Raw genomic sequence first — 25,309 nt, forward strand, 5'->3', positions numbered from 1 at the left:
GCCGACCTATGAATCAGGAGGTCACAGTTCAATTCCAGGTCAGGGCACATGCCAGGATTGGGGGTTTGATCCCCAGTGTGGGGTGTGCAGGAGGCAGCTGATCAATGATTCTCTCTCATCACTGATGTTTCTATCTCTCTCTCCCTCTCCCTTCCTCTCTGAAATCAATAAAAATCTATTTTTAAAAAATAGCAGCCGTGACCTCCAGGTGACACCGAGCCCTAGCCGGGTGGGTCAGGAGGTGGAGCGTCATCCCCTACACGAAAAGGTTTCGGGTTTGATTCCGGGTCAGGGCACATGCCGAGGTCGTGGGTTTGATTCTATGTGAGGCCCATGTGGTAGGCAAATGATTGATGTTTCTCTCTCTCTCTCTCCCCTAATAAACATATCCTCAGGGTAAGGATAAAAACAATAAATAAAGCCCTGGCCGGTTTGGCTCAGTGGATGGAGCATCAGCCTGCGGACTGAAGGGTCCCAGGTTCGATTCCGGTCAAGGGCATGTACCTTGGTTGCAGGCACATCCCCAGTGGGAGGTGTGCAGGAGGCAGCTGATCGATGTTTCATCAATGTTTCTGACTCTCTATCCCTCTCCCTTCCTCTCTGTAAAAACCAATAAAATATATTTTAAAAAAACAATAAATAAATAAGAAATAAAATGCAGCCCTGGCTGGGTGGCCCAGTTGGTTGGCGCGTCCTCCCACACACCTAAAGGTTTCGGGTTCCACTCCGGTCAGGGCACGTACCTGGGTTTCAGGCTGCGGGAGGCAACCGATCCACGTTTCTCTCTCACATCAATGTTTCTCTCTCTCTCACTCTCTCTCTCCTTTCCTCTCTCTCAGAATCAATAAACAGATCCTTGGGTGAGGATAAAGAAGCAGATAAATAAACAGTGAAACACACACACACCGAGTTCAAAGAATTGGGATGGAGTTAGCCCTGTACGAACTCTCACTGGTCTTTCTGTGTGACTCGGATCACATGATCACAGGGTGAGTGGATCCGCTGGGCTAGAGGAACTCTCTCTGCAACGAACATCCGGTTTCCTCTCACGGAGGCCACTGTGGCTGAGAGAAGCCTTCAATGTACAGGCAGGGCCTCCATTCTCTTTCTTTTTAAATATGTTTTGATTGATGTCAGAGAGGAAGGGAGAGAGAGAGAGAAACATCAATGATGAGAGAGAATCATGGATCGGCTGCCCCCTGCAAGCCTCCTATCGGGGATCGAGCCCGCAACACGGGCCTGTGCCCTTGACTGGAAATCACACCCGGGACCCTTCAGTCCGCAGGCAGAGGCTCTACCCACTGAGCCACACCGGCCAGGGCAGGGTGTTCTTTCTTCATCTCCTGCTCAACGGGACCCAAAGAGGCGCCGGGCTGGAGACTCTACCAGGTTCTGCTGATGATTCACTACCTCCTCCTATCACCTCCCGCAGGAAATAAACAAACAAAAAAAATGCCCAGCCAGCGTGGCTCAGTGGTGAGCGTCCTCAACCTATGAACCAGGAGGTCAGTGTCCCATTCTGTCCCGGGTCAGGGCACATGCTGATCCCCAGTAGGGGGCCTGGACGAGGCAGCCGGTCAATGATCCATGATTCTCTCTCATCATTGATGTTTCTGTCTCTCTCCCTCTCCCTTCCTCTCTGAGATCAATAAAAATGTATTTTTTTAAAAAAATGAAAACTAAAAACCCAAACAAACAGGATAATGACGACAAAACAAATGGCCCCCCGTCACCTGTGGCCGCGCGGAGAGGGGTCCGGGCGCTGCTGATGTTCATGTTCTCCACCCACACGGCGAACTCATAGGCGGACCCGGGTGTCAGTCCGTCCACGGTGACTCTGGTGTCTGCTGTGCTCTGGTTCGCAGTTTCATTACCGTCATCCGTCCACTGGACCCAGTAGGTGTAGGTCCGGTTGGGGCCGTGGGGCGGCCCCCAGCGCAGGCTGATGGAGCTGTTGGTCCGACTCTCCACGATCAGGTCCCTGACGGGGTTGGGGGCTGAGGAGGGGACAGGAGGGGGGATCAGCTGTGGTCTCTGGGGCCCTCATGTGCAGGCCTTCCTTCCCCGCTGGGCCCAGGAAGCCTGGGGCGGGGGCTAGACCCTCAAGTCCAACTGGCAGCCGTGCCCCACCGGCGTGGCTCAGTGGTTGAGCATCCACCTGTGAACCAGGAGGTCACGGTTCAATTCCCGGTCAAGGGCACATGCTGGGGTTGCGGGCTTGATCCCCAGTGTGGGGCGTGCAGGAGGCAGCCGATCCATGACTCTCTCTCATCATTGATGCTTTTATCTCTCTCTTTCCTTCTCCTTCTTCGCTGATATCAATAAAAACCTATTTTTAAAAAATGGCAGCTGTGACCTCCAGGTGACACGGAGCCCTAGCCGGGTGGGTCAGGTGGTGGAGCATCCTCCCGTGCACCCAAAGGTTTCGGGTTCGAATCCCGGTCAGGGCACATGCTGAGGTTGTGGGTTTGATCCCATGTGAGGCTCATGTTGTAGGCAAACATGTTGTAGGCATGTACCTTGGTTGCAGGCACACCCCAGTGGGAGGTGTGCAGGAGGCAGCTGATCGATGTTTGACTCTCTATCCCTCTCCCTTCCTCTCTGTAAAAACCAATAAAATATATTTTAAAAAAACAATAAATAAATAAGAAATAAAATGCAGCCCTGGCTGGGTGGCCCAGTTGGTTGGAGCGTCCTCCCACACACCTAAAGGTTTCGGGTTCCACTCCGGTCAGGGCACGTACCTGGGTTTCAGGCTGCGGGAGGCAACCGATCCATGTTTCTCTCTCACATCAATGTTTCTCTCTCTCTCTCTCTCTCTCTCTCTCTCTCTCTCTCTCTCTCTCTCTCTCTCTCCTTTCCTCTCTCTCAGAATCAATAAACAGATCCTTGGTGAGGATAAAGAAGCAGATAAATAAACAGTGAAACACACACACACCGAGTTCAAAGAATTGGGATGGAGTTAGCCCTGTACGAACTCTCACTGGTCTTTCTGTGTGACACGGATCACATGATCACAGGGTGAGTGGATCCGCTGGGCTAGAGGAACTCTCTCTGCAACGAACGTCCGGTTTCCTCTCACGGAGGCCACTGTGGCTGAGAGAAGCCTTCAATGTACAGGCAGGGCCTCCATTCTCTTTCTTTTTAAATATGTTTTGACTGATGTCAGAGAGGAAGGGAGAGAGAGAGAGAAACATCAATGATGAGAGAGAATCATGGATCGGCTGCCCCCTGCAAGCCTCCTATCGGGGATCGAGCCCGCAACACGGGCCTGTGCCCTTGACTGGAAATCAAACCCGGGACCCTTCAGTCCGCAGGCAGAGGCTCTACCCACTGAACCACACCGGCCAGGGCAGGGTGTTCTTTCTTCATCTCCTGCTCAACGGGACCCAAAGAGGCGCCGGGCTGGAGACTCTGCCGCCTTCTGGTGATTCACAACCTCCTCCTATCACCTCCCGCAGGAAATAAACAAACAAAAAAAAAGGCCCAGCCAGCGTGGCTCAGTGGTGAGCGTCCTCGACCTATGAACCAGGAGGTCAGTGTCCCATTCTGTCCCGGGTCAGGGCACATGCTGATCCCCAGTAGGGGGCCTGGACGAGGCAGCCGGTCAATGATCCATGATTCTCTCTCGTCATTGATGTTTCTCTCTCTCCCTCTCCCTTCCTCTCTGAGATCAATAAAAATGTATTTTTTTAAAAAAAATGAAAACTAAAAACCCAAACAAACAGGATAATGACGACAAAATAAATGACCCCCCCGTCACCTGTGGCCGCGCGGAGAGGGGTCCGGGCGCTGCTGATGTTCATGTTCTCCACCCACACGGCGAACTCGTAGGCGGACCCGGGTGTCAGTCCGTCCACGGTGACTCTGGTGTCTGCTGTGCTCTGGTTCGCAGTTTCATTACCGTCATCCGTCCACTGGACCCAGTAGGTGTAGGTCCGGTCGGGGCCGTGGGGCGGCCCCCAGCGCAGGCTGATGGAGCTGGTGGTCCGATTCTCCACGGTCAGGTCGCTGATGGGGTTGGGGGCTGAGGAGGGGACAGGAGGGGGGATCAGCTGTGCTCTCTGGGGCCCTCATGTGCAGGCCTTCCTTCCCCGCTGGGCCCAGGAAGCCTGGGGCGGGGGCTAGACCCTCAAGTCCAACTGTCAGCCGTGCCCCACCGGCGTGGCTCAGTGGTTGAGCATCCACCTGTGAACCAGGAGGTCACGGTTCAATTCCCGATCAGGGCACATGCCGGGGTTGGGGGCTTGATCCCCAGTGTGGGGCGTGCAGGAGGCAGCAGATCCATGATTCTCTCTCATCATTGACGCTTCTATCTCTCTCCCCCTTTTCCTTCCTCTGTAAAATCAAGAAAAAAATATTTTAAAAAATAAAAATAAACATATCCTCGGGTGAGGGTAAACAAACAAATGAGCCCTGGCTGGGTTGGCTCAGTGGATAGAGCATCGTCCATCGGCCTGCGGACTGAAGGGTCATGGGTTGGAATCCGGTCAAGGGCACAGGCCCGGATTGCGGGCTCGATCCCCAGTGGGGGGCGTGCAGGAGGCAGCCGATCTATGATTCTCTCTCATCATAGATGTTTCTCTCTCTCTCTCCCTCTCCCTCCCTCTCTGAAATTAATAAAAATATATTAAAAACAGCCCTACCCGGTTTGGCTCAGTGGATAGAGCGTTGGCCTGTGGACTGTAGGGTCCCGGGTTGGATTCCGTTCAAGGGCATGTACCTTGGTTGCAGACTCCTCCCCGGCCAGGCCCTGGCCAGGGCGGTGCATGCAGGAGGCAAGCAATCGATGTGTTTCTCTCCCTCTCCCTCTCTCTTCACTCTCTCTCAAAATCCATGGAGCCCTGGCTGGTTTGGCTCAGTGGATAGAGCGTCAGTCTGCGGACTGAAGGGTCCCAGGTTGGATTCTGGCCAAGGGCACATGCCCAGATTGTGGGCTCGATCCCCAGTGGGGGGCGTGCAGGAGGCAGCCAATCCATGATTCTCTCTCATTAATGATGTTTCTAGCTCTCTCTCCCTGCCCAAGATCAATAAAAATACATATTTAAAAATAAATAAATAAAAATAAAAATCCATGGAAAAATATCCTCGGGTGAGGATTAAAAAATGAATGAATAATTTTTTTTTAAAGTTCTGCATTTTTAAAAAGTATATTGTATTGATTTTTTACAGAGAGGAAGGGAGAGAGAGTTAGAAACATTGATGAGAGAGAAACATCAATCAGGTGCCTCCAGCACACCCCCTACTGCGGATGTGCCCGCAACCACTACATGCCCTTGACCGGAATCAAACCTGGGACCCTTCAGTCCACAGGCCGACGCTCTATCCACTGAGCCACACCGGTTAGGGCTAAAAGAAAAAAAAGTTTTATTAAACACACACACACTCACACACACACACACACACACTCTCACACACACACACACACACTCACACACACACACTCACACACACACACTCACACACACACACACACTCACACACACACTCACACACACACACTCACACACACACACTCACACACACACACTCACACACACTCACACACACACACACTCACACACACACACTCACACACACACACACTCACACACACACACACACTCACACATACACACTCACACACACACTCACACACACACACACTCACACACACACACACTCACACACACACACTCACACACACACACACACGCTCACACACACACAACCACCAACCACAACAGATTAAGCGGGGGCTGCTCTCACCTGTGCTGGCATTGAGGGTCCTGGCGTTGCTGCTGGCTCCACCTCCCTCCACCCACACGGAAAACGCATAGAGGGACGCGGGTGCGAGTCCCTCCGCCGTGTAAGTGACGTCTGTCGTGTTTCGGGTCTCGTCTTTGCCCTCTCCGGTGCACCTGACCCAGTAGGTGTGGTTCTCCGGGCTCCAGTCTTCCGGGGGCGCCCAGCGCAGGCTGATGGAGCTGCTGGTCTGACTCCACACGGTCAGGTTCCTGACAGGGCCGGGTGCTGGGAATCGGAAGGGAGGCTGGGACCCAGTCCCCTCCGGAGCCAGAAACACCCTCCCATCAGCGCCTGCCAGGGATCCTTGCGCCCTCCATGGAGACCCCCTTCCTCCAAAACTCACGCATGGGACTTGAGGTGCTCCCTGGCTGGGTGGGCGGTGGACTCAGGGAGGATCCCTCACCCGCCGTCCTGGCTCCGGTCCAGGCGCACAGGCCCTGGGGGAGCGGAGGGGAGAGTCAGAGCCCAGCCTCCCCTCCAGGCCCGGGTGAGACTGTGGGGCTGGGGGCAGCCTGCACCCTCCCAGCCTCAGCCCCCACAGGGGCACAGCCGGGGGAGGGACACTGCGGGCGACTCCTCCCCCAGGCTCAGCCTGGACAAAGGTCACCCCAAGTCCAGCTGCCTCTTCTGGGTGTGTGGGGAGGGCAGGGCGGGGCTCAGGGGCCCAGGAGCGGGCTGGACACCTGCCCTCCACCTGCTGGGATAAGGCCAGGCCCAGAGATAAGGTTTCACTTCCTGAAAAGTATGGCTGACTAGAAGCAGAAAAGTAAGCAACGTAATGATGGTAAAATAATAATAATAATAATAATAATAATAATAATAATAATAATAAAAGGAAAAATAAGAAAAGTCATTAACAAACTGGGAACGGGGGAGAGACAGGCTGGGGACCAGAGGCCAGATAACCAGTCTGATGGTGTCTGAGGCTGGGGCCTGGGCTCCTGGGTCTGAAGGAGGAGAGGCTGGGGACCTGGACTCCTGGGTCTGAGGGAGGGGGGCTGGGGCCTGGCCTCCTGGGTCTGAGGGAGGAGGGGCTGGGGGCCTGGGCTCCTGGGTCTGAGGGAGGAGGCTGGAGGCCTGGACTCCTGGGTCTGAGGGAGGAGGGGCTGGGGCCTGGCCTCCTGGGTCTGAGGGAGGAGGGGCTGGGGGCCTGGACTCCTGGGTCTGAGGGAGGAGGTTGGGGGCCTGGGCTCCTGGGTCTGAGGGAGGAGGCTGGAGGCCTGGACTCCTGGGTCTGAGGGAGGAGGGGCTGGGGGCCTGGGCTCCTGGGTCTGAGGGAGGAGGTTGGGGGCCTGGATCTCAGGGTCTGAGGGAGGGGCCGGGCCGGGACTGCAGGGCCTTTTAACCCAGAATTGACTCTCACCCGGGACAGGACAGGACAGACCTAAGAGCCCAGGTGTGAGACTCCCCAACAATCTCCGGAACCTTCTCCCCTTTTCCCCAGGACCCGAGTTCGGGACCCCAGGTCCCCATCCCTCAGACCCTGCACTGGCGCCCGCCCGCTGCCCCTCCCGGAGGCCCCACTCACCAGCAGCACCAGGCTCCCCCAGGCCCCGAGGCCCCCCCCCAGCCCCCGTCATGCCTGCGGGGATCCTTGCGGCCTCGGCGGGACCCAGGTGACCCGTGCGGGCCGTCCACCGGCTGGACTGTAAATGCGGGCATTCCCCTCTCCCGGCCCCGGGGCCGAGGCCACAGGTCGGCTGCGGAGGGAGGAGGAGGAAGTGGGAGCTCCCGGGAGAGCGCCCGCCCCGCCCCGTCCAGGCCCGGGTCGCGGCCTCTGGACCCTCCTTTGCCCCCGAGGGGCCCCCGGGGCGGCGCGGTGGCGCGCAGGGCGGGGGGGGGGGGTGCGCGCCCGCGGCCCAGCCCGTCCGCTCCGCTCCCGCCGCCCGAGGCCGTGCGTGTGGGTGTGGGCGCCCCGGGCGGTTCCCGACGCCGGGTCTGGGCACGTGCGGGTCCGGGCGCCCGGCGAGTCCTTCCAGCGCCGGCCCTGCCGCCCGGGACCGAGCGCCCCCCGGCGGGGCTCACCCCGCACATCTCCGACCATCGCCCTCCCGGCAGCGCGGGGCCCGGACCCCTCGGGGCTGAGCGGGGACTGGGGTCTGCGCGTCGGGTTCAAGGAGACCGGGACCCGGGCTGGGCTCCGCGCAGGCGCACTGCGTCCGCCGGCCGCACCTGGGACCAGGTCTGTTGTTTTTTTAAAATATATTTTATTGATTTTCTACAGAGAGGAAGAGAGAGTTAGAAACATCGACCAGCTGCCTCCTGCACAGCCCCTACTGGGGATGTGCCCACAACCAAGGTACATGCCCTTGACCGGAATCGAACCTGAGACCCTTCAGTCCGCAGGCCGACGCTCTATCCACTGAGCCAAACCGGTTTCGGCATGGACCAGGTCTTTTTCTTTCTTTAATCTTCTCTTTACTTTTTCTTTTTCTTTTTTTTTCTTCTTCTATGTGGGATGGTTGACCTTGAGCCTGCAGGGGGCAAGCTGGCTCCTGACTTCTCCAAGTCCACAATTTTTAAAATATATATATTTTATTGATTTTTTTACAGAGAGGAAGGGAGAGGGATAGAGTTAGAAACATCGATGAGAGAGAAACATCGATCAGCTGCCTCCTGCACACCCCCTACTGGGGATGAGCCCGCAACCAAGGTACATGCCCTTGACCGGAATCAAACCCGGGACCTTTCAGTCCACAGGCTGATACTCTATCCACTGAGCCACACCGGTTTCGGCTACAAGTCCACAACTTTTGCCTCCAATTCTGAGGTGTCCAAAGACAGGGACCCGCAGACACGCCTTTGAAGGAGGGTTTTGTGTTTTGTTTTGTTTTTAATTGATTTGAGAGAGGAAGAGATAGAAACATCCATGATGAGAGAGAATCATGGACCCGCTGCCTCCTGCACACGCCCCACGGGGGATGCAGCCCCCAACCCGGGCCTGTGCCCATGACCGGAATCGAACCCGCGACCCTTCAGTCCGCAGGCGGTCGCTCTCTCCTCGGAGCCAAGCCGGCCAGGGCGGGACCAGGTCTCCCTGCAACTGGGGAACCAGCCCGGACTCCCGCCTCCCCCCTCCCTTCGCCCCTCCCCAGGCAGGCTCCCAGGACCCAGGGGATCAAGGGGCTACCCCGCCACGTGGCAGGAGGATGCAGGGGTGGGGTGGGGGTGCGGGTCAGGGTGGGGGTCCTGGCTCCCTTCTCTCACCGACTGAGGAAGAAATAGAGCAGGAGTGGGGCGGCCTGCGGAAGGGGGGGAGGGTCCTGGTCACATCAAGGACCCCCGCTCAGTTCCCCAAAGCTGCCCCCACACCCTGGGTCCTTGGTAAAGCCATGGCTCATTTATTTACATTTTTTTCTTTCTTTAACTTTTATACATTTATTTATTTGTTTGTTTATTTATTGCTTTCAGAGAGGAAGGGAGAGGGAAAGAGAGAAACATCAATGAGGAGAGCGAATCATGGACGGGCTGCCTCCTGCATGCCCCACACTGGGGATGGACCCTGCAACCCGGGAATCGAACCCTGACCTCCAGGTTCATAGGTCAATGCTCACGCACGGAGCCAGTCTCTGCATTTAGCTACCACACACACCCCCCCCCAATCCTGCCACCCACACCCCCAGCCCTGGGCCACCCCCAATCCGCCCCTCAGGGCCTCTGGGAGGGGCCTCGTCCCCGGGGAAGGTTTCAAAGGGGGAGGCACCTTGTGTGCGGTCAGGCAGCTTCCGCCTGCTCACCCCCTGCTCCGAAGGGCTGATCGGGGGGGGGGCAGTCGCTGCTCTGCAGGTGGCCCTGGTGATGCCCAGGCCTGCCCACCCGCCAGCAGCTGGGGACAGGCCGGCACAGTCCCTCGCAGACCGCAGAGGGAGCAGCCCTGGGTGCGAAAATAACGGGACGTGGTCTGGGGCGGACGGACAGAGGGACGTGGGATGCGGCTCCTTAGCTCTTTCCGCTGCGGCGGGAGCTGGTTTGGGCCCTTTAAGAGGGGAAGAGAGCAGGTGCTCACTTGATTACCCCCACTACTCCGTCCTGAGCCCCCCCACTCTTGAAGGCGCTCAGGGCCATGGGGTCCTGGGTAGCAGGTGGTTGGGACCGGGGGGGGGGGGGGGGGGCTGGGTCTGAATGAAGGCATCCCAGGCCCACAGGGCACCTGAGATTGAGAAGAGAGGTTCCCGCCCGCCCGGATCAGCTGCCCCTCCCCCTCTCCAGGCTGTGCCGCGCATTCACTCCTCATCAGGCCAGGGCTTTGCTCTGTGGTGAGTAGGGACCCTGGCCTGAGGGTGGAGCAGGGACTGACAATCAGGGTGGGCTCTGGGGGACCCTATAAACACATTATGGATGCAAGTCTCCCCTCAGCTGTAAGAGTCCCTAAAGCGTGTCATGGGTGGAGAAGTCTCCTCTCTGCAGTAAGAGTCCCTAAAGCGTGTCATGGGTGGAGAAGTCTCCTCTCTGCTGTAAGAGTCCCTAAAGCGTGTCATGGGTGGTAAAGTCTCCTCTCTGCTGTAAGAGTCCCTAAAGCGTGTCATGGGTGGAGAAGTCTCCTCTCTGCTGTAAGAGTCCCTAAAGCGTGTCATGGGTGGAGAAGTCTCCCCTCTGCAGTAAGAGTCCCTTACTACACATCATCGCTGTAGAAGTCAGGCAGGGTTTGGAGAGCAGCTCTGACCCCTTCATGCCCTCAAATGCAGACCCCGAGGCCCAGAGAGGGACAGTGGGCTGCCCAGGTCACAGGCAGGACAAGGGCCACACCTGGGTTCTTGCTCCCTTCTGTCTCTGTTCCCACCCCCTTGCTACCAACCCTTTCCCAAAGATCCCCTCATCTTTCAGTCTCCTCACCTCCCCACCTGCTCCTCTCCTGACATTGTATGTCCCTGGAGTGGGTTGAATTGTGCCCCTAAAAACAGGTGTCCAAGCCCTGGCCGGTGTGGCTGAATGGAGAGATTGTTGGCGTGCAGACTGAAGGGTCTTGGGTTTGATTCCAGCCAGGAGCACATGCTCGGGTTGTGGGCTCGATCCCCAGTGGCCTACAGGATGTGCAGGAGGCAGCTCATCAATGATTCTCGCTCATCATTGATGTTTCTCTCTCTCTCCCTTTCTCTCTGATATCAATAAAAATAGCCTATATAATAAAGAGGTGATATGCAAATTGACTGTCACACCCTTGCACAGGATGGCCGCCCCAATGTGGACACAAGATGGCCACCACAAGATGGCTGGCAGGGGAGGGCAGTTAGGGATGACCGGGCCGGCAGGGCAGGGCAGTTGGGGGCGACCGGGACTGCAGGGGAGGGCAGTGGGGGTGACCAGGCCAGCAGGGTAGGGCATTTGGGGGGGACCAGGTCTGCAGGGAGGGAAGTTGGGTGGGACCAGGCCTGCAGGGGAGGGCAGTTGGGTGGGACCAGACCTGAAGGGGAGGGCAGTTGGGTGGGACCAGACCTGCAGGGGAGGGCAGTTGGGTGGGACCAGGCCTGCAGGGGAGGGCTGTTGGGGGGGATTGGTCCTGCAGGGGAGGGCAGTGGGGGTGACCAGGCCAGCAGGGTAGGGCATTTGGGGGGGACCAGGCCTGCAGGGGAGGGAAGTTGGGTGGGACCAGGCCTTCAGGGGAGGGCAGTTGGGTGGGACCAGGCCTGCAGGGGAGGGAAGTTGGGTGGGACCAGGCCTGCAGGGGAGGGCTGTTGGGGGGGATTGGTCCTGCAGGGGAGGGCAGTTGGGGGGGATCCGGTCGGCAGGGGAGTAGTTAGGCGTCGATCAGGCTGGCAGGGAAGTGGTAAGGGGGTGATCAGGCTGGCAGGCAGAAGTGGTTAGGGGCAATCAGGCAGGCAGGCAGGCGTGCGGTGGGGAGCCTGCAGTCCCAGATTGTGAGAGGGATGTCCGACTGCCAGCAGTCAGACATCCCCCGAGGGGGTCCCAGATTGGAGAGGGTGCAGGCTGGGCTGAGGGACACCCTCCCGCCCCCCAGTGCATGAATTTCATGCACCGGGCCTCTAGTATAAAAATAATTAAACATAAAAAAATAAAATATTTTTTATGAAAGGGCTGTGACCCCTGTACAGGCACAGAGGGCATCAGGCTCGTCTGAGACAAGTGTGGGGGGAGGGGTCTCTGGTCCTGCCCTCTGACCCACACAGTGCCCAGTGCACACCCCTCGCTCGATTGACCTGACAGGGATCCTTTCAGATGCTCTGCCAGCCGCCAGCTCACATGAGTGCTTGCTCTTCCAGGCTCTATATATACCTGGGGAGAGGGTGTTGGGAGGAAAGGCTCAGGAGGTGAGGTTGGGACCAGCGGTCCTGATCCCGCCCCGGCCCCACCTCCGGGCGCTCGGTCAGCCCCGCGCGCAGTCTCACCTCCTCAGGAAGAAGATCAGCAGGCCCACCAGGGTGAGGAACAGCAGGACCCCGACAATGCTCCCGGCGATGACCCCTGGGGGAGGAGGCACGGGGAGCCGTTAGGGCCCAGGCCCTAGCTCCTGACACCCCATCTCTCCTGCCTCCACCTTTTTCATTTTTAAATACGTTTTTATTGATTTCAGAGAGGAAGGGAGAGGGAGAGAGAGAAACATCAATGAGAGAGAATCATGGATCAGCTGCCTCCTGCACGCCCCCCACTGGGGATCCAGCCTGCAACCCGGGCATGTGCCCTGACCAGGAATCGAACCATGACCTCCTGGTTCACAGGTCAATGCTCAATCACTGAGCCACGCCGGCCGGGTCTTATCTTTTCACCCAGACTGTGACCAGCGGGCCTGTGGGGTAGATGCTGGGGCAGAGAGGGCAAAGGAGAAAACTCTGGAGAGAGCCCCCTTTCCCTGCCCCCCAACCTTTCCTCCCAATCTCCCGGCCCCCAGGAGCCTGATCCAAATGCATCCTTTTCTCAGGTGGCCTGGTTAGGAGGCCACTCCGCACCTTGGCCTACCAAGCATGTCACACTCACGGCCCACGGGCCGCGGGCCCACAGTGAATATTGTCGCGGCCCAGCCAATATCACGGCATGTAAGAAACGTCGTAATAAAAATTTCGTAACTTACTTTTTTCAACATCCTGCTATACCTCATCATTAATAACGAACACAACGTTCGCTAATGACTGATGACTGTCATCCTGTTGCATTCATTTCCCCCACACGCCTTACGCGCGGGCGCACCATTTCTCTCCACTAACACCAGCGGCGAATATTCTAGCAGCCGATGGCCACGTCCTTAGTCTTGGACTGACGTGTTTGGTGTGCGCAACAGGAAATATTTCGCTTTCGGAGAACAAGAAAAATAGGTTTATTTGCGTGACGCTTATGAACTTGTGCCGTTATTCAGTGTCTGGTAAGTTGATGTTCAAGGAAAAAATGTTGATTTTTTTTTTTTATCTCTCTCTGAAAAAATGTTGATTTTTATTAAAATGTTCTATTTTATGTTAACGACGACTCATTTATTTCAGCCTTTTGTATTCAGCACGTCTCTATCGACATAAACCTAAGCGTCTATGAAAATGGAAGCTGTTGCCGAAACCGGTTTGGCTCAGTGGATAGAGCATTGGCCTGCGGACTGAAGGGTCCCGGGTTCGATTCCGGTCAAGGGCATGTGCCTTGGTTGTGGGCACATCCCCAGTGGGGGGTGTGCAGGAGGCAGCTGATCGATGTTTCTCTCTCATCGATGTTTCTAACTCTCTATCCCTCTCCCTTCCTCTCTGTAAAAAAAAAAAAAAAAAAAAAAATCAATAAAATATATTTAAATTTTTTTAAAAAGGAAAGAAAATGGAAGCTGTTGTTTTTGTGTCCCACATCCACTTACACCTTGTTTATCTGGCCCGTGGGCGCCTGTGAGTGTGACACGCTTGGCCCAGACCAACCGTTCTCAGCAGGAGAGACGCTGCCTTGCTGGCGACATGGGGTGCCGTCTGGAGACACTGTGGGTTGTCACGACTGGGGTGGCAGTGCCCCTCGTGTGGAAGAGGTGGAGGCCAGGGATGCAGCTCAGCATCCCACAATGCACCGACCGCCCCCCACAGCAAAGAATAATCCAGCCCCAACGTCAATAGTGCCACGATTGAGCCCTAGCCGGTTTGGCTCAGTGGATAGAGTGTCAGCCTGTGGGCGGAAGGGTCCCGAGTTTGATTCCCAGGGTCAAGGGCACATGCCCGGGTTGCACATGCCCAGTAGGGGACATGCAGGAGGCAGCCGATCCATGATTCTCTCTCATCAGGGATGTTTCTATTTCTCTCTCTCTCTCTTCCTCTCTGAAATCAATAAAAATATTTCTTAAAATGATACTAAGTGAGAGACGGCAGTCACAGAGGGCCACATCGCGTATGACTGTATTTTCAGGAAATGTCCAAATCGGAAAATCTATCCAGACAGAAAATAAATTAGAGATCCCCTAGCCCGGGTTGCTGGGGAACTGAGGACATTCGGGTGTGATGGTTTAAGATAGTGGTCGGCAAACTCATTAGTCCACAGAGCCAATATCAACAGGACAACGATTGAAATTTCTTCTGAGAGCCAAATTTTTTAAACTTAAACTTCTTCTACCGCCATGTCTTCAAAACAGACTCGCCCAGGCCGTGGTATTTTGTGGAAGAGCCACACTCAAGGGGCCAAAGAGCCGCATGTGGCTTGAGAGCCGCGGTTTGCCGACCACGGGTTTAAGAAGATAGTTTTTCTTTATGGGGTGATGAAAATATTCTAAAATGGATACTGGTGATGGTTGCACAATACTGCCGGTATACTTAAAACCACAGTACACTTCAAATGGGTGAGTTGTGCCCTAGCCAGTTTGGATCCTGCTAGGTGGAGGCAGGGGGGAAGTCCAGAGCCGATGCATGCATCTGCAAGGTAGATGGTGACAGCGATAACTGGCACCTTTCTAGACCCCTGGCCCGAGGCAGGAATTCCACACCTCTCATGCCCTCCGCACTCCCCCCACTGAACAGCTGTATAAGAGAAGTACCTACGCCCCCTTTTGGCGCGAACTCCCCTGGTCCACCCTCGGACCAGCGGATTTCGCCCGGGAACGCAAGATTAAAACCTCCCCCCTTTTTTAATCGCCTGGACTCTGAGTTTTGTTTCCTGCGTCGCAAACCTCTCAGAGCCATGGATAGAGCGTCGGCCTGCGGACTGAAGGGCCCCAGGTTCGATTCCTGTCAAGGGCACATGCCAGGGTTGTGGGCTCAATCCCCAGTATGGGGGGTGCAGGAAGCAGCCGATCAATGATTCTCTCTCATCATGGATGTTTCTATCGCTCTCTCCCTCTCCCTTCCTCTCTGAAATCAATAAAAATATATATATATATTTTTTAAAATGTATTTTAAATGAATAAATAGGTGAGTTCTATGTTATGTGACTTACATCTCAATAGAACCGTTTTAAAGAAAGCAGAAAACAAAACCCAAACAAGCAGACAAACAGGACCCCTGGGTAGGTAAGACTCCCTCACCACATGCCGGAAGCCAATCCAGCATGTCATAACTGCAAGAGTTTCGTGGAAAGGTTAATGGAACTTGGGGACTCAACAAGGGCTGAGTCACATATGTTATTACCTGTTGGGAATGGCTAAAGGCATTTCCCCAAACCTGTCAAGGATGATTGTTTGCTGCCAGACAGCTCAGGGCTACTCAATCTACATGTTATTTCTGCCTCTTGGCCAAACACCTGAACAGACACAGGCAACTCCCCATTCTGACAATGGACTCTATACTGAACCCAACCCTTTGATGTGTATATCTCCACCTTGCCTGAGGACAAATTGTGTTAATAAAAAGCAAGGGATCCTGAGTCAAGGAGAACTTGGTTTCTTCAGCCAAGCTCCCCCCCACCCCCACCCCCCACCAAATGCCTTTCAAAATTATGTTTTAAATAAGAGTCTCTGGACTCTTATTTAATTTATGCACAGCGCCTTCTCCAGGTTCCCTGAACCCTTCTAGATGCCGGATCAAGACCCCCGGCGTTACCCACAGGGCCTGGGGGTCTGGAGAGGCTGCCGGTCCCCTGGGGCTGTGCTCACCTGCACTCTCCGTGTGGCAGGTCACGGAGGCAGCTGGGGCCCGCAGCCCGTCCCAGAGGGTCCTGACGGTGGCTGCGTAGGACTGAGCGGGCTGGAGGTCCCACACGGACACGCCCCTCCCGCAGGAGGCTCTGTCCCAGGAGCCCTGCTGCCCGCCCACCTGCAGCTCAAAGGCCTCGTAGCCGCCCGGGGGGCAGGTCCAGGTCAGGGTGAGCCCATAGCCACCAGAGGTGCTGGAGCAGGAGGTGATGGTGACGGGGTCCGGGGCTGGGAGGAGGGGACAAGAGGAGTCAGTAGGTGCCAGTCAAGGTGGTGCTCCATCCCTCCCCCACTTCACCGCCAGTGATGCCAATTCCATGGCAACGACCATGAGCCCATCCTTCCCTTCCCCAAACCAAAATACTTCTTCATCCCTCGCTTTCTAAATTCCCAAATGGACGCACAACAGGTCCCCACAAACTACAACTCCCATGAGCGCTCTGACTCTCTGGATCACTGCAGCATATATAGTCAGGGCCCCATGGCCTGTTGGGACTTGTAGTCCACTAACTTCTCATTGTCCACAAACCGCCCCCCCCACCACCACCCCCATCCCCAAAACAGGTAAAAGGGGTCCCATCTCACCTGTGGATGCCCGGAGTCTCTGTGTGGAACCGGCTACATCGCTCCTCTCCGCCCACACGCTGAAGTTGTATGGAGTCCCGGGTTCCAGGGCCTCCACCACATACCAAGGCTCATTGGTCCTGGCTATCTGGTAGACCTGGAGTCCTTGCAGGTCTTCCTCCCTCTGGGGATCTCCCCCACCGGCCCACTGGACACAGTACATGTAGAGTTGAGCGCGGGGGTCGGCGGGGGCCTCCCACTGCAGGGCGATGGAGTTGTTGGTCTGATTTTTCGTCTGCAGAGCTGTGACCTCGTTGGGAGCTGGGAATTGAGACAGACAACTCAAGGGGCGGATCCCCAAGGCCCCTCACGCCCCCTTCCCTGCAGAGCTGAGGTGCCCAGCCATCGGATCGGCCGACTTCCCAAGGAGGGTGAACCACAGAAAAGCGGTGGGGACCACACCGGGGTTCTTGTCCCAGCCCATGAAGAAGCTGTATATAGCTTCTCAAGCAATCTGGAGAAAGGCTGTGCGTAGATTAAGTAAGAGTCCAGAGACGAAAGATAATTTTAAAGGCATTGGGGGTCAGAGGAGCTTCAGCTAAAGGAGCTAAAGTTCTCCTTGTCTCAGGACCCTTGCTTTTTATTAACACAATTTGTCCTAAAGCAAGGTGGAGATACACTTCAAAGGGTAGGGTTTACAGACGCATTGTCAGATTGGGGAATAGCCTACAGCTGTTCAGGTGATTGGCCAACAGGAGGCAATAACATGTGGATTGAGAAGCCCTGAGCTGTCTGGCAGCAAACACTCATCCTATTCAGGTTTGGGGGGAGTGTCCTCTAGCCACTCCAACAGGTGATTACATATGTGACTCAGCCCTTGTTGAGTCCCCAAGTTCCACCAATCTTTTGATGAAACTCTTGTAATGACGACATGCTGGAATTGGCTTCCAGCAGGACCACCCTTCCAGACACAACACGTTTCTAGATGTTTCTGTTGACTTCAGTCTTCTTAGCCCAAATGGCCAAAGACTGAAGAGTTCGGGTCCCGTGCATCAGCAGTGCATCCAGTCCCTGGGGCCATTCTGCTTCCTCTCACACTGGGGACCCACACCTGCAGGCTGGGAGGCGGGGCCCCGGTGGATCCGCCAGTTCACCAGGACAAACTGTGGGCGACTGTCTACCTGGTGACCTTACTGACCCCCGGACAGCCAGGGCTCTCTTCGTCCCCAAAGACAGACCCTCCAACCGAAAACCCGGGTCGCTGAGGACAGACACCCCCTAGGAGGCAGGTCTTCAAGCTCCAGGTCGGAGGAGGCTGGTGAGGGCTCGCCGAGCACAGTTCCTCTCCCAGGAACCTTGCAACATCCCCCCCTCCTCCGCCCCCATCACAGTAGTGCTGGGCCTAGACCTAGACGAGGTCTCACCTGTGGCCCCCATGAGGGTCTCCTTGCTGCTGTTGACCCCGTTCCTCTCCGCCCACACGGTGAAGGTGTACAGGCTCCCAGCTTCCATTGGGCTCACTGTGATCCTGGTATCCGGGGTGTTCTGGGGCCCAGCGGCAACCCCGCCCTCCAGGGTCCAGGAGACCCAGTAGGTGTAGGGAGGCTGATCTGGGCCCTGGGGAGCTGTCCAGCTCAGGGTGATGGAGCTGGTGGTCTGGCCCCCGATCCGGAGACTTGTCACTGCGTTGGGGACTGGCAGGAGGAACAGAGACAGTCAGCTCTCCGGCCCCTCGTCCCCAAGGTCCTCAGCAGTCGTGTCCCTGCTCCCTGCGCCGCCAGCTTGTTGGGAAACACTTGCTGGCCCTGGCTGGTCGCTCAGTGGGTTAGAGCGTCGGACGTCCCACCATGCCAACGTAGGGGTTCGATCCCCGGTCAGGGCACATACAAGAATCAACCAATGACTGCATCAAGGGGAACAACAAATCAGTATTTCTCTCTCTTTCTCTCACATCTCTCTCTCTTTCTCTCTCTCTCACCGCCTCCCCCCCGCCCCCCTCCCCGCCCCCATCTCCTCTCTCTCTCTAAAATCAAGAAATAGCCCGGCCGGCATGGCTCAGTGGTTGAGCATCTACCTATGAAGTAGGAGGTCCCGATTCGATTCCCGGTCAGGGCACAGGCCCGGGTTGCAGGCTTGATCCCTGGTTCGGGGTGTGTAGGAGGCAGCCGATAGATGATTCGCTCTTATCATTGGTGTATCTCTCTCTCTCACCCCCTCCCTTCCTCTCTGAAATCAATAAAAATATATATTTAAGCCCTGACCAGTTTGGCTCAGTGGATAGAGCATCAGCCTGTGGACTGAAGGTTCCCGGGTTTGATTCCAGTCAAGGGCATGTACCTTGGTTGCGGGCCCATCCCCAGTAGGAGGTGTGTAGGAGGCAGCTGATCCATGATTCTCTCTCATCATTGATGTTCCTCTCTCTCTCTCTCTCTCCCCCCCCTCTCCCTTCCTCTCTGAAATCAATAAAAATATATTCAAAAACAAAAACCAGGATAATGACGACAAAACAAATGGCCCCCGTCACCTGTGGCCGCGCGGAGAGGGGTCCGGGAGCTGCTGATGTTCCTGTTCTCCACCCACACGGCGAGCTCGTAGGCGGACCCGGGTTTCAGTCCGTCCACGGTGACTCTGGTGTCTGCTGTGCTCTGGGTCCCAGTTTCACCACCGCCACCCGTCCACTGGACCCAGTAGGTGTAGCTCCGGTCGGGGCCGTGGGGCGGCCCCCAGCGCAGGCTGATGGAGCTGGTGGTCCGACTCTCCACGGTCAGGTCCCCGACGGGGTTGGGGGCTGAGACGGCGGGAGGAAGGCTCAGCGTCCGCAGGGGAGCCGGTCATCGCTGACCCCCAGTTCCCAGTGGGGCCCCCGCCCTGGGTGCTAAGCAGAGACCCCCCCCCCGGGCCCCCCCACTAGCATGATGGTCTGGAAAGCTCCCAGCCCTGACTCCGAGGCAGGAGGACCCCGGGACAACCCTGGGCTGTGGCCGGCTCCCCTGGGGCCCGGCGGCAGGTCCGGCCCACGGAGGCCCCGTGACCCGCCGGCTGCCCGGGGCGGGCCAGCTCCCACCCGGTCCCAGACGCCTCCTCCAACCCCGGGGGGACCCAGCCATCGGACGGGGTGCGGCTGACCTGTGGAGCCCTCCTGGGTCTGCACGGCACTGGGGACTCCGTGCCTCTCCGCCCACACGGAGAACTGGTAGGAGGTTGCAGGCGTGAGTACCTCCACCGTGTACGTGACGTCTGTCGTGTTCCGGGTCTCGTTCTTGCCATCCCCCAGGTACTGGACCCAGTACGTGTAGCTTTGGGTGTCTGGGGGCCCCCAGCGCAGGCTGATGGAGCTGTTGGTCCGACTCTCCACGGTCAGGTCCCTGACGGGGTTGGGGGCTGAGGAGGGGACAGGAGGGGGGATCAGCTGTGCTCTCTGGGGCCCTCATGTGCAGGCCTTCCTTCTCCGCTGGGCCCAGGAAGCCTGGGGCGGGGGCTAGACTCTCAAGTCCAACTGGCAGCCGTGCCCGGCCAGCGTGGCTCAGTGTTTGAGCATCCACCTATGAACCAGGAGGTCACGGTTCGATTCCCGGTCAAGGGCACATGCTGGGGTTGCGGGCTTGATCCCCAGTGTGGGGCCTGCAGGAGTCAGCCGATCCATGATTCTCTCTCATCATTGATTTTTCTATCTCTCTCCCTCTCCCTTCCTCTCTGAAATCAATAAAAATCTATTTCAAAAAATGGCAGCTGTGACCTCCAGGTGACACGGAGCCCTAGCCGGGTGGGTCAGGTGGTGGAGCGTCATCCCGTGCACCCAAACGTTTCGGGTTCGATTCCCGGTCAGGGCACATGCTGAGGTTGTGGGTTTGATTCCATGTGAGGCCCATGTGGTAGGCAAATGATTGATGTTCCTCTCTCTCTCTCTCTCACCACAGAATCAATAAACATATCCTTGGGTGAGGATAAAAACAATAAATAAATAAGAAATAAAATGCAGCCCTGGCTGGGTGGCCCAGTTGGTTGGAGCGTCCTCCCACACACCTAAAGGTTTCGGGTTCCACTCCGGTCAGGGCACGTACCTGGGTTTCAGGCTGCGGGAGGCAACCGATCCAGGTTTCTCTCTCACATCAATGTCTCTCTCTCTCTCTCTCTCTCCTTTCCTCTCTCTCAGAATCAATAAACAGATCCTTGGGTGAGGATAAACAAGCAGATAAATAAACAGTGAAACACACACACACCGAGTTCAAAGAATTGGGATGGAGTTAGCCCTGTACGAACTCTCACTGGTCTTTCTGTGTGACTCGGATCACATGATCACAGGGTGAGTGGATCCGCTGGGCTAGAGGAACTCTCTCTGCAACGAACGTCCGGTTTCCTCTCACGGAGGCCACTGTGGCTGAGAGAAGCCTTCAATGTACAGGCAGGGCCTCCATTCTCTTTCTTTTTAAATATGTTTTGACTGATGTCAGAGAGGAAGGGAGAGAGAGAGAGAAACATCAATGATGAGAGAGAATCATGGATCGGCTGCCTCCTGCAAGCCTCCTATCGGGGATCGAGCCCGCAACACGGGCCTGTGCCCTTGACCGGAAATCACACCCGGGACCCTTCAGTCCGCAGGCAGAGGCTCTACCCACTGAGCCACACCGGCCAGGGCAGGGTGTTGTTTCTTCATCTCCTGCTCAATGGGACCCAAAGAGGCGCCGGGTTGGGGACTCTGCCGCCTTCTGGTGATTCACAACCTCCTCCTATCACCCCCCGCAGGAAATAAACAAACAAAAAAAAGGCCCAGCCAGCGTGGCTCGGTGGTGAGCGTCCTCGACCTATGAACCAGGAGGTCAGTGTCCCATTCTGTCCCGGGTCAGGGCACATGCTGATCCCCAGTAGGGGGCGTGCGGGAGGCAGCCGATCCATGATTCTCTCTCATCATTGATGTTTCTCTCCCTCTTCCTTCCCCTCCGAGATCAATAAAAAAATATATTTTTTAAAAATGAAGAAAAAAACAACACAAAAACCCCCCAGGATAATGACGACAAAATAAATGACCCCCCGTCACCTGTGGCCGTGCGGAGAGGGGTCCGGGCGCTTCTGATGTTCATGTTCTCCACCCACACGGCGAACTCATAGGCGGACCAGGGTTTCAGTCTGTCCACGGTGACTCTGGTGTCTGCTGTGCTCTGGTTCGCAGTTTCATTACCGTCATCCGTCCACTGGACCCAGTAGGTGTAGGTCAGGTCAGGGCCGTGGGGCGGCCCCCAGCGCAGGCTGATGGAGCTGGTGGTCCGACTCTCCACGGTCAGGTCCCTGACGGGGTTGGGGGCTGAGGAGGGGACAGGAGGGGGGATCAGCTGTGGTCGCTCGGGCCCTCATGTGCAGGCCTTCCTTCCCCGCTGGGCCCAGGAAGCCTGGGGCGGGGGCTAGATCCTCAAGTCCAAAATGGCAGCAGTGCCCCACCGGCGTGGCTCAGTGGTTGAGCATCGACCTATGAACCAGGAGGTCACGGTTCGATTCCCGGTCAGGGCACATGCCTGGGTTCCGGGCTCCATCCCAGGTGTGAGGGTGCAGGAGGCAGCTGATCAATGATTCTCTCTCATCATTGACGCTTTTATCTCTCTCTCCCTCTTTAAAATCAATAAAAACATACACTGAGTGGCCAGATTATTATGATCTCTGAACGCATAATAATCTGGCCACTCAGTGTATATCCTATATAATAAAAGGCTAATATGCAAATTGTCCCCTCAACCAGGAGTTTGACCAGCAGGCAGGCAGGCCAACCGCCCATGTCCCCTCCCCCTGACCAGGCTGGCGGGACCCCACCCATGCACGAATTCATGCACCAGGCCTCTAATAGCCTATCTAATAAAAGGGTAATATGCAAATTGACCATCCCTCTGCTATAGCCACAAGCCACGCCCACCAGCCAATCAGGAGCAAGTATGCAAATTAACCCAACCAAGATGGCTGCCTCCACGGAGCGAGCAAGAGGCTTGGATTTCCCCGGCAATGGAGGAAGCCAAGCTCCCACAGCCCTGGCCTCCACTCAAGGCTACAAAGTTTCAATTATAGAAGATAAATACCGTATTTTCCAGCGTATAAGACGACTGGGTGTATAGAAGATTTTCCTCGGTTAAAAAGTCGTCTTATACGCCAGAAAATATGGTAAATCCCCCAAAAAATGGCTCTGGCCACAGAGCTGGAGAGAGCAGGAGGCTTGATTTGCCCCTGGTGATGGAGGAAGCCAAGCTGCCGCAGCCCTGGCCTCTGCTCCAGGCTACAAAGTTTCAATTATAGAAGATAAATAATCCCAGATACCAGGGCCTCCGCTTGCGTCGCCTGGGGCCGTGGTAGGCCTGCAAACCACCACAGGCCACTTGCCCAGGCCACCCCACGCCCCAAAGGATCCCCCACCCTGATCCGGGACACCCTTCAGGGCAAACCAGCAGGCCCCCACCCATGCACCAGGCCTCTATCCTATCTAATAAAAGAGTAATATGCAAATTGACCATCACTCCAACACACAAGATGGCTGCCCTCATGTGGACACAAGATGGCCTGCAAGGGAGGGCAGTTGGGGGCGATCAAGCCTGCAGGGGAGGGCCGTTAGGGGTGACCAGGCCAGCAGAGGAGGGAAGTTGGGGGCAACCGGGGCTGCAGGGAAGGGCAGTTAGGGGGACCCAGGACTGCAGGGGAGAGCAGTTGGGGGGAACCAGGCCTGCAGGGGAGGGCAGTTAAGGGTTACCAGGCCTGCAGGGGAGGGCAGTTAGGGGCAATCAAGCTGGCAGGGGAGCAGTTAGGTATCCATCAGGCTGGCAGGGGAGTGGTAGGGGGGTGACCAAGCTGGCAGGCATAAGCGGTTAGGGGCAATCAGGAAGGCAGGCAGGTGAGCAGTTGGGAGCCAGCAGTCCTGGATTGTGAGAGGGATGTCCAACTGCCCGTTTAGGCCCGATCCTATAGGCCGAAACAGGCAGTGGAACATCCCTCGAGGGGTCCCAGATTAGAGAGGGTGCAGGATGGGCTGAGGGACACCCACCCCCGTGCACGAATTTCATGCACTGGGCCTCAGTGGACAGAGCGTCAGCCCGCGGACTGAAGGGTCATGGGTTCGATTCTGGTCAAGGGCACATGCCTGGGTTGCAGGCTCAATCCCCTGTAGGGGGTGTGCAGGAGGCAGCTGATCGATGATTCTCTCTCATCATTGATGTTTCTCTCTCTCTCGCCCTCTCCCTTCCTCTCTACAATCAATTACAATATATTAAAAACAAACAAACAAACAAATGAGTACATAATGGAATACACCCACGGAGTTCGATGAATTGGGACGAACTTGAGCTTATAGAATCTCTCATCCGTCCTCTCACAGGACGTGGGCCACAGGTCACAAGGACACGCTGCCTCCACGGAGCTAAGGACACTCGCTCTCTGCAGCTCATGTCCCCTTCCCTCTGACTGAGGCCAATGCGGCTGAGAGAAACCTGGCACGGACAGGCGGGGCCATTCTCTCTCTGTGGGTGTGCGAACCTGCCGTGCTCGCTGTGGGCGCTCCAGCCCCACCAGACACCCCCCTCCAAACCCAGACAACCCCCCTGGCCGGAGTGGCTCAGTGGGTAGAGCGGTCAGTCTTCGGACTGAAGGGTCCCAGGTTCGATTCCGGTCAAGGGCATGCACCGTGGCTGCAGGCTCCTCCCCGGGCCAGGCCCTGGCCTGTGTGCGTGCAGGAGGCAACCCATCGATGTGTTTCTCTCTCACATCGGAAGTTTCTCTCTGTCTCTCCCTCTCTCTCTCTTCACTCTCTGTAAAATTCCATGGAAAAATATCCTCGGGTGAGGATTAAAAAATGAATAAATAATTTAAAAAAAAAAAAAGGTTTTTCAAAATATATATTTTATTGATTTTTTCCAGAGAGGAAGGGAGAGAGAGTTAGAAACATCAATGAGAGAGAAACATCGACCCGCTGCCTCCTGCACACCCCCCACTGGGAATGTGCCCGCAACCAAGGTACATGTCCTTGATGGGAATTGAACCTGGGACCCTTCAGTCTGCAGGCTGACGCTCTATCCACTGAGCCACACCGGTCAGGGCTAAAAGAAAAGTTTTATTAAAAAACACAGACACCCCCCGACACACAAAACAACCACAACAGATTAAGCGGGGCTGGTCTCACCTGTGCTGGCAATGAGGGTCATGGGGTGGCTGCTGGCTCCACCTCCCTCCACCCACACGGAAAACACATAGAGGGACGCGGGTGCGAGTCCCGCCGCCGTGTAAGTGACGTCTGTCGTGCTTCGGGTCTCGTCTTTGCCCTCTCCGGTGCACCTGACCCAGTAGGTGTGGTTCTCCGAGCTCGGGTCTCCCGGGGGCGCCCAGCGCAGGCTGATGGAGCTGCTGGTCTGACTCCACACGGTCAGGTTCCTGACGGGGCCGGGTGCTGGGAATCGAGGCAAGGCTGGGACCCAGTCCCCTCCGGAGCCAGAAACACCCTCCCATCAGCGCCTGCCAGGGATCCTGGCGCCCTCCATGGAGACCCCCCTCCCCCTTCAAAGCTCACCCAAGAGACTCCGAGTGGGCGGTGGACTCAGGGAGGATCCCTCACCCGCCGTCCTGGCTCCGGTCCAGGCGCACAGGGCCTGGGGGAGCGGAGGGGAGAGTCAGAGCTCAGCCTCCCCTCCAGGCCCGGGTGAGACTGTGGGGCTGGGGGCAGCCTGCACCCTCCCAGCCTCAGCCCCCACAGGGGCACAGCCGGGGGAGGGACACTGCGGGCGACTCCTCCCCCAGGCTCAGCCTCGTCAAAGGTCACCCCAAGTCCAGCTGCCTCTTCTGGGTGTGTGGGGAGGGCAGGGCGGGGCTCAGGGGCCCAGGAGCGGGCTGGACACCTGCCCTCCACCTGCTGGGATAAGGCCAGGCCCAGAGATAAGGTGACGGTTTCACTTTCTGAAAAGTATGGCTGACTAG

General features: G+C 56.6%; 1 protein-coding gene across 7 annotated transcripts in view; it reads right to left on the reverse strand.

The window, feature by feature from the left end:
• Window positions 1-25,309, reverse strand: part of PTPRH (protein tyrosine phosphatase receptor type H) — a 39,832-nt gene that overhangs the window by 12,806 nt on the left and 1,717 nt on the right. For 3 of the 7 annotated variants that reach the window (XM_079800842.1, XM_079800840.1, XM_079800837.1), the window contains exons 2-5: window positions 6,131-6,224; window positions 5,749-6,012; window positions 3,764-4,027; window positions 1,734-1,997 (exon numbers count right to left, since the gene is read on the reverse strand). In XM_079800842.1, the coding sequence (XP_079656968.1) occupies window positions 1,734-1,997; window positions 3,764-4,027; window positions 5,749-6,012; window positions 6,131-6,224 (886 nt within the window). Of the gene's footprint in view, window positions 1-1,733; window positions 1,998-3,763; window positions 4,028-5,748; window positions 6,013-6,130; window positions 6,225-7,315; window positions 7,501-24,905; window positions 24,985-25,309 lie in introns of those variants that run through there. The other 4 variants (XM_079800839.1, XM_079800838.1, XM_079800841.1 and 1 more) reach the window with 4 other exon arrangements.

This window comes from Cnephaeus nilssonii (genome assembly GCF_951640355.1).
Source record: "Cnephaeus nilssonii genome assembly, chromosome: 20".
NCBI classification, from domain to species: domain Eukaryota; kingdom Metazoa; phylum Chordata; class Mammalia; order Chiroptera; family Vespertilionidae; genus Cnephaeus; species Cnephaeus nilssonii.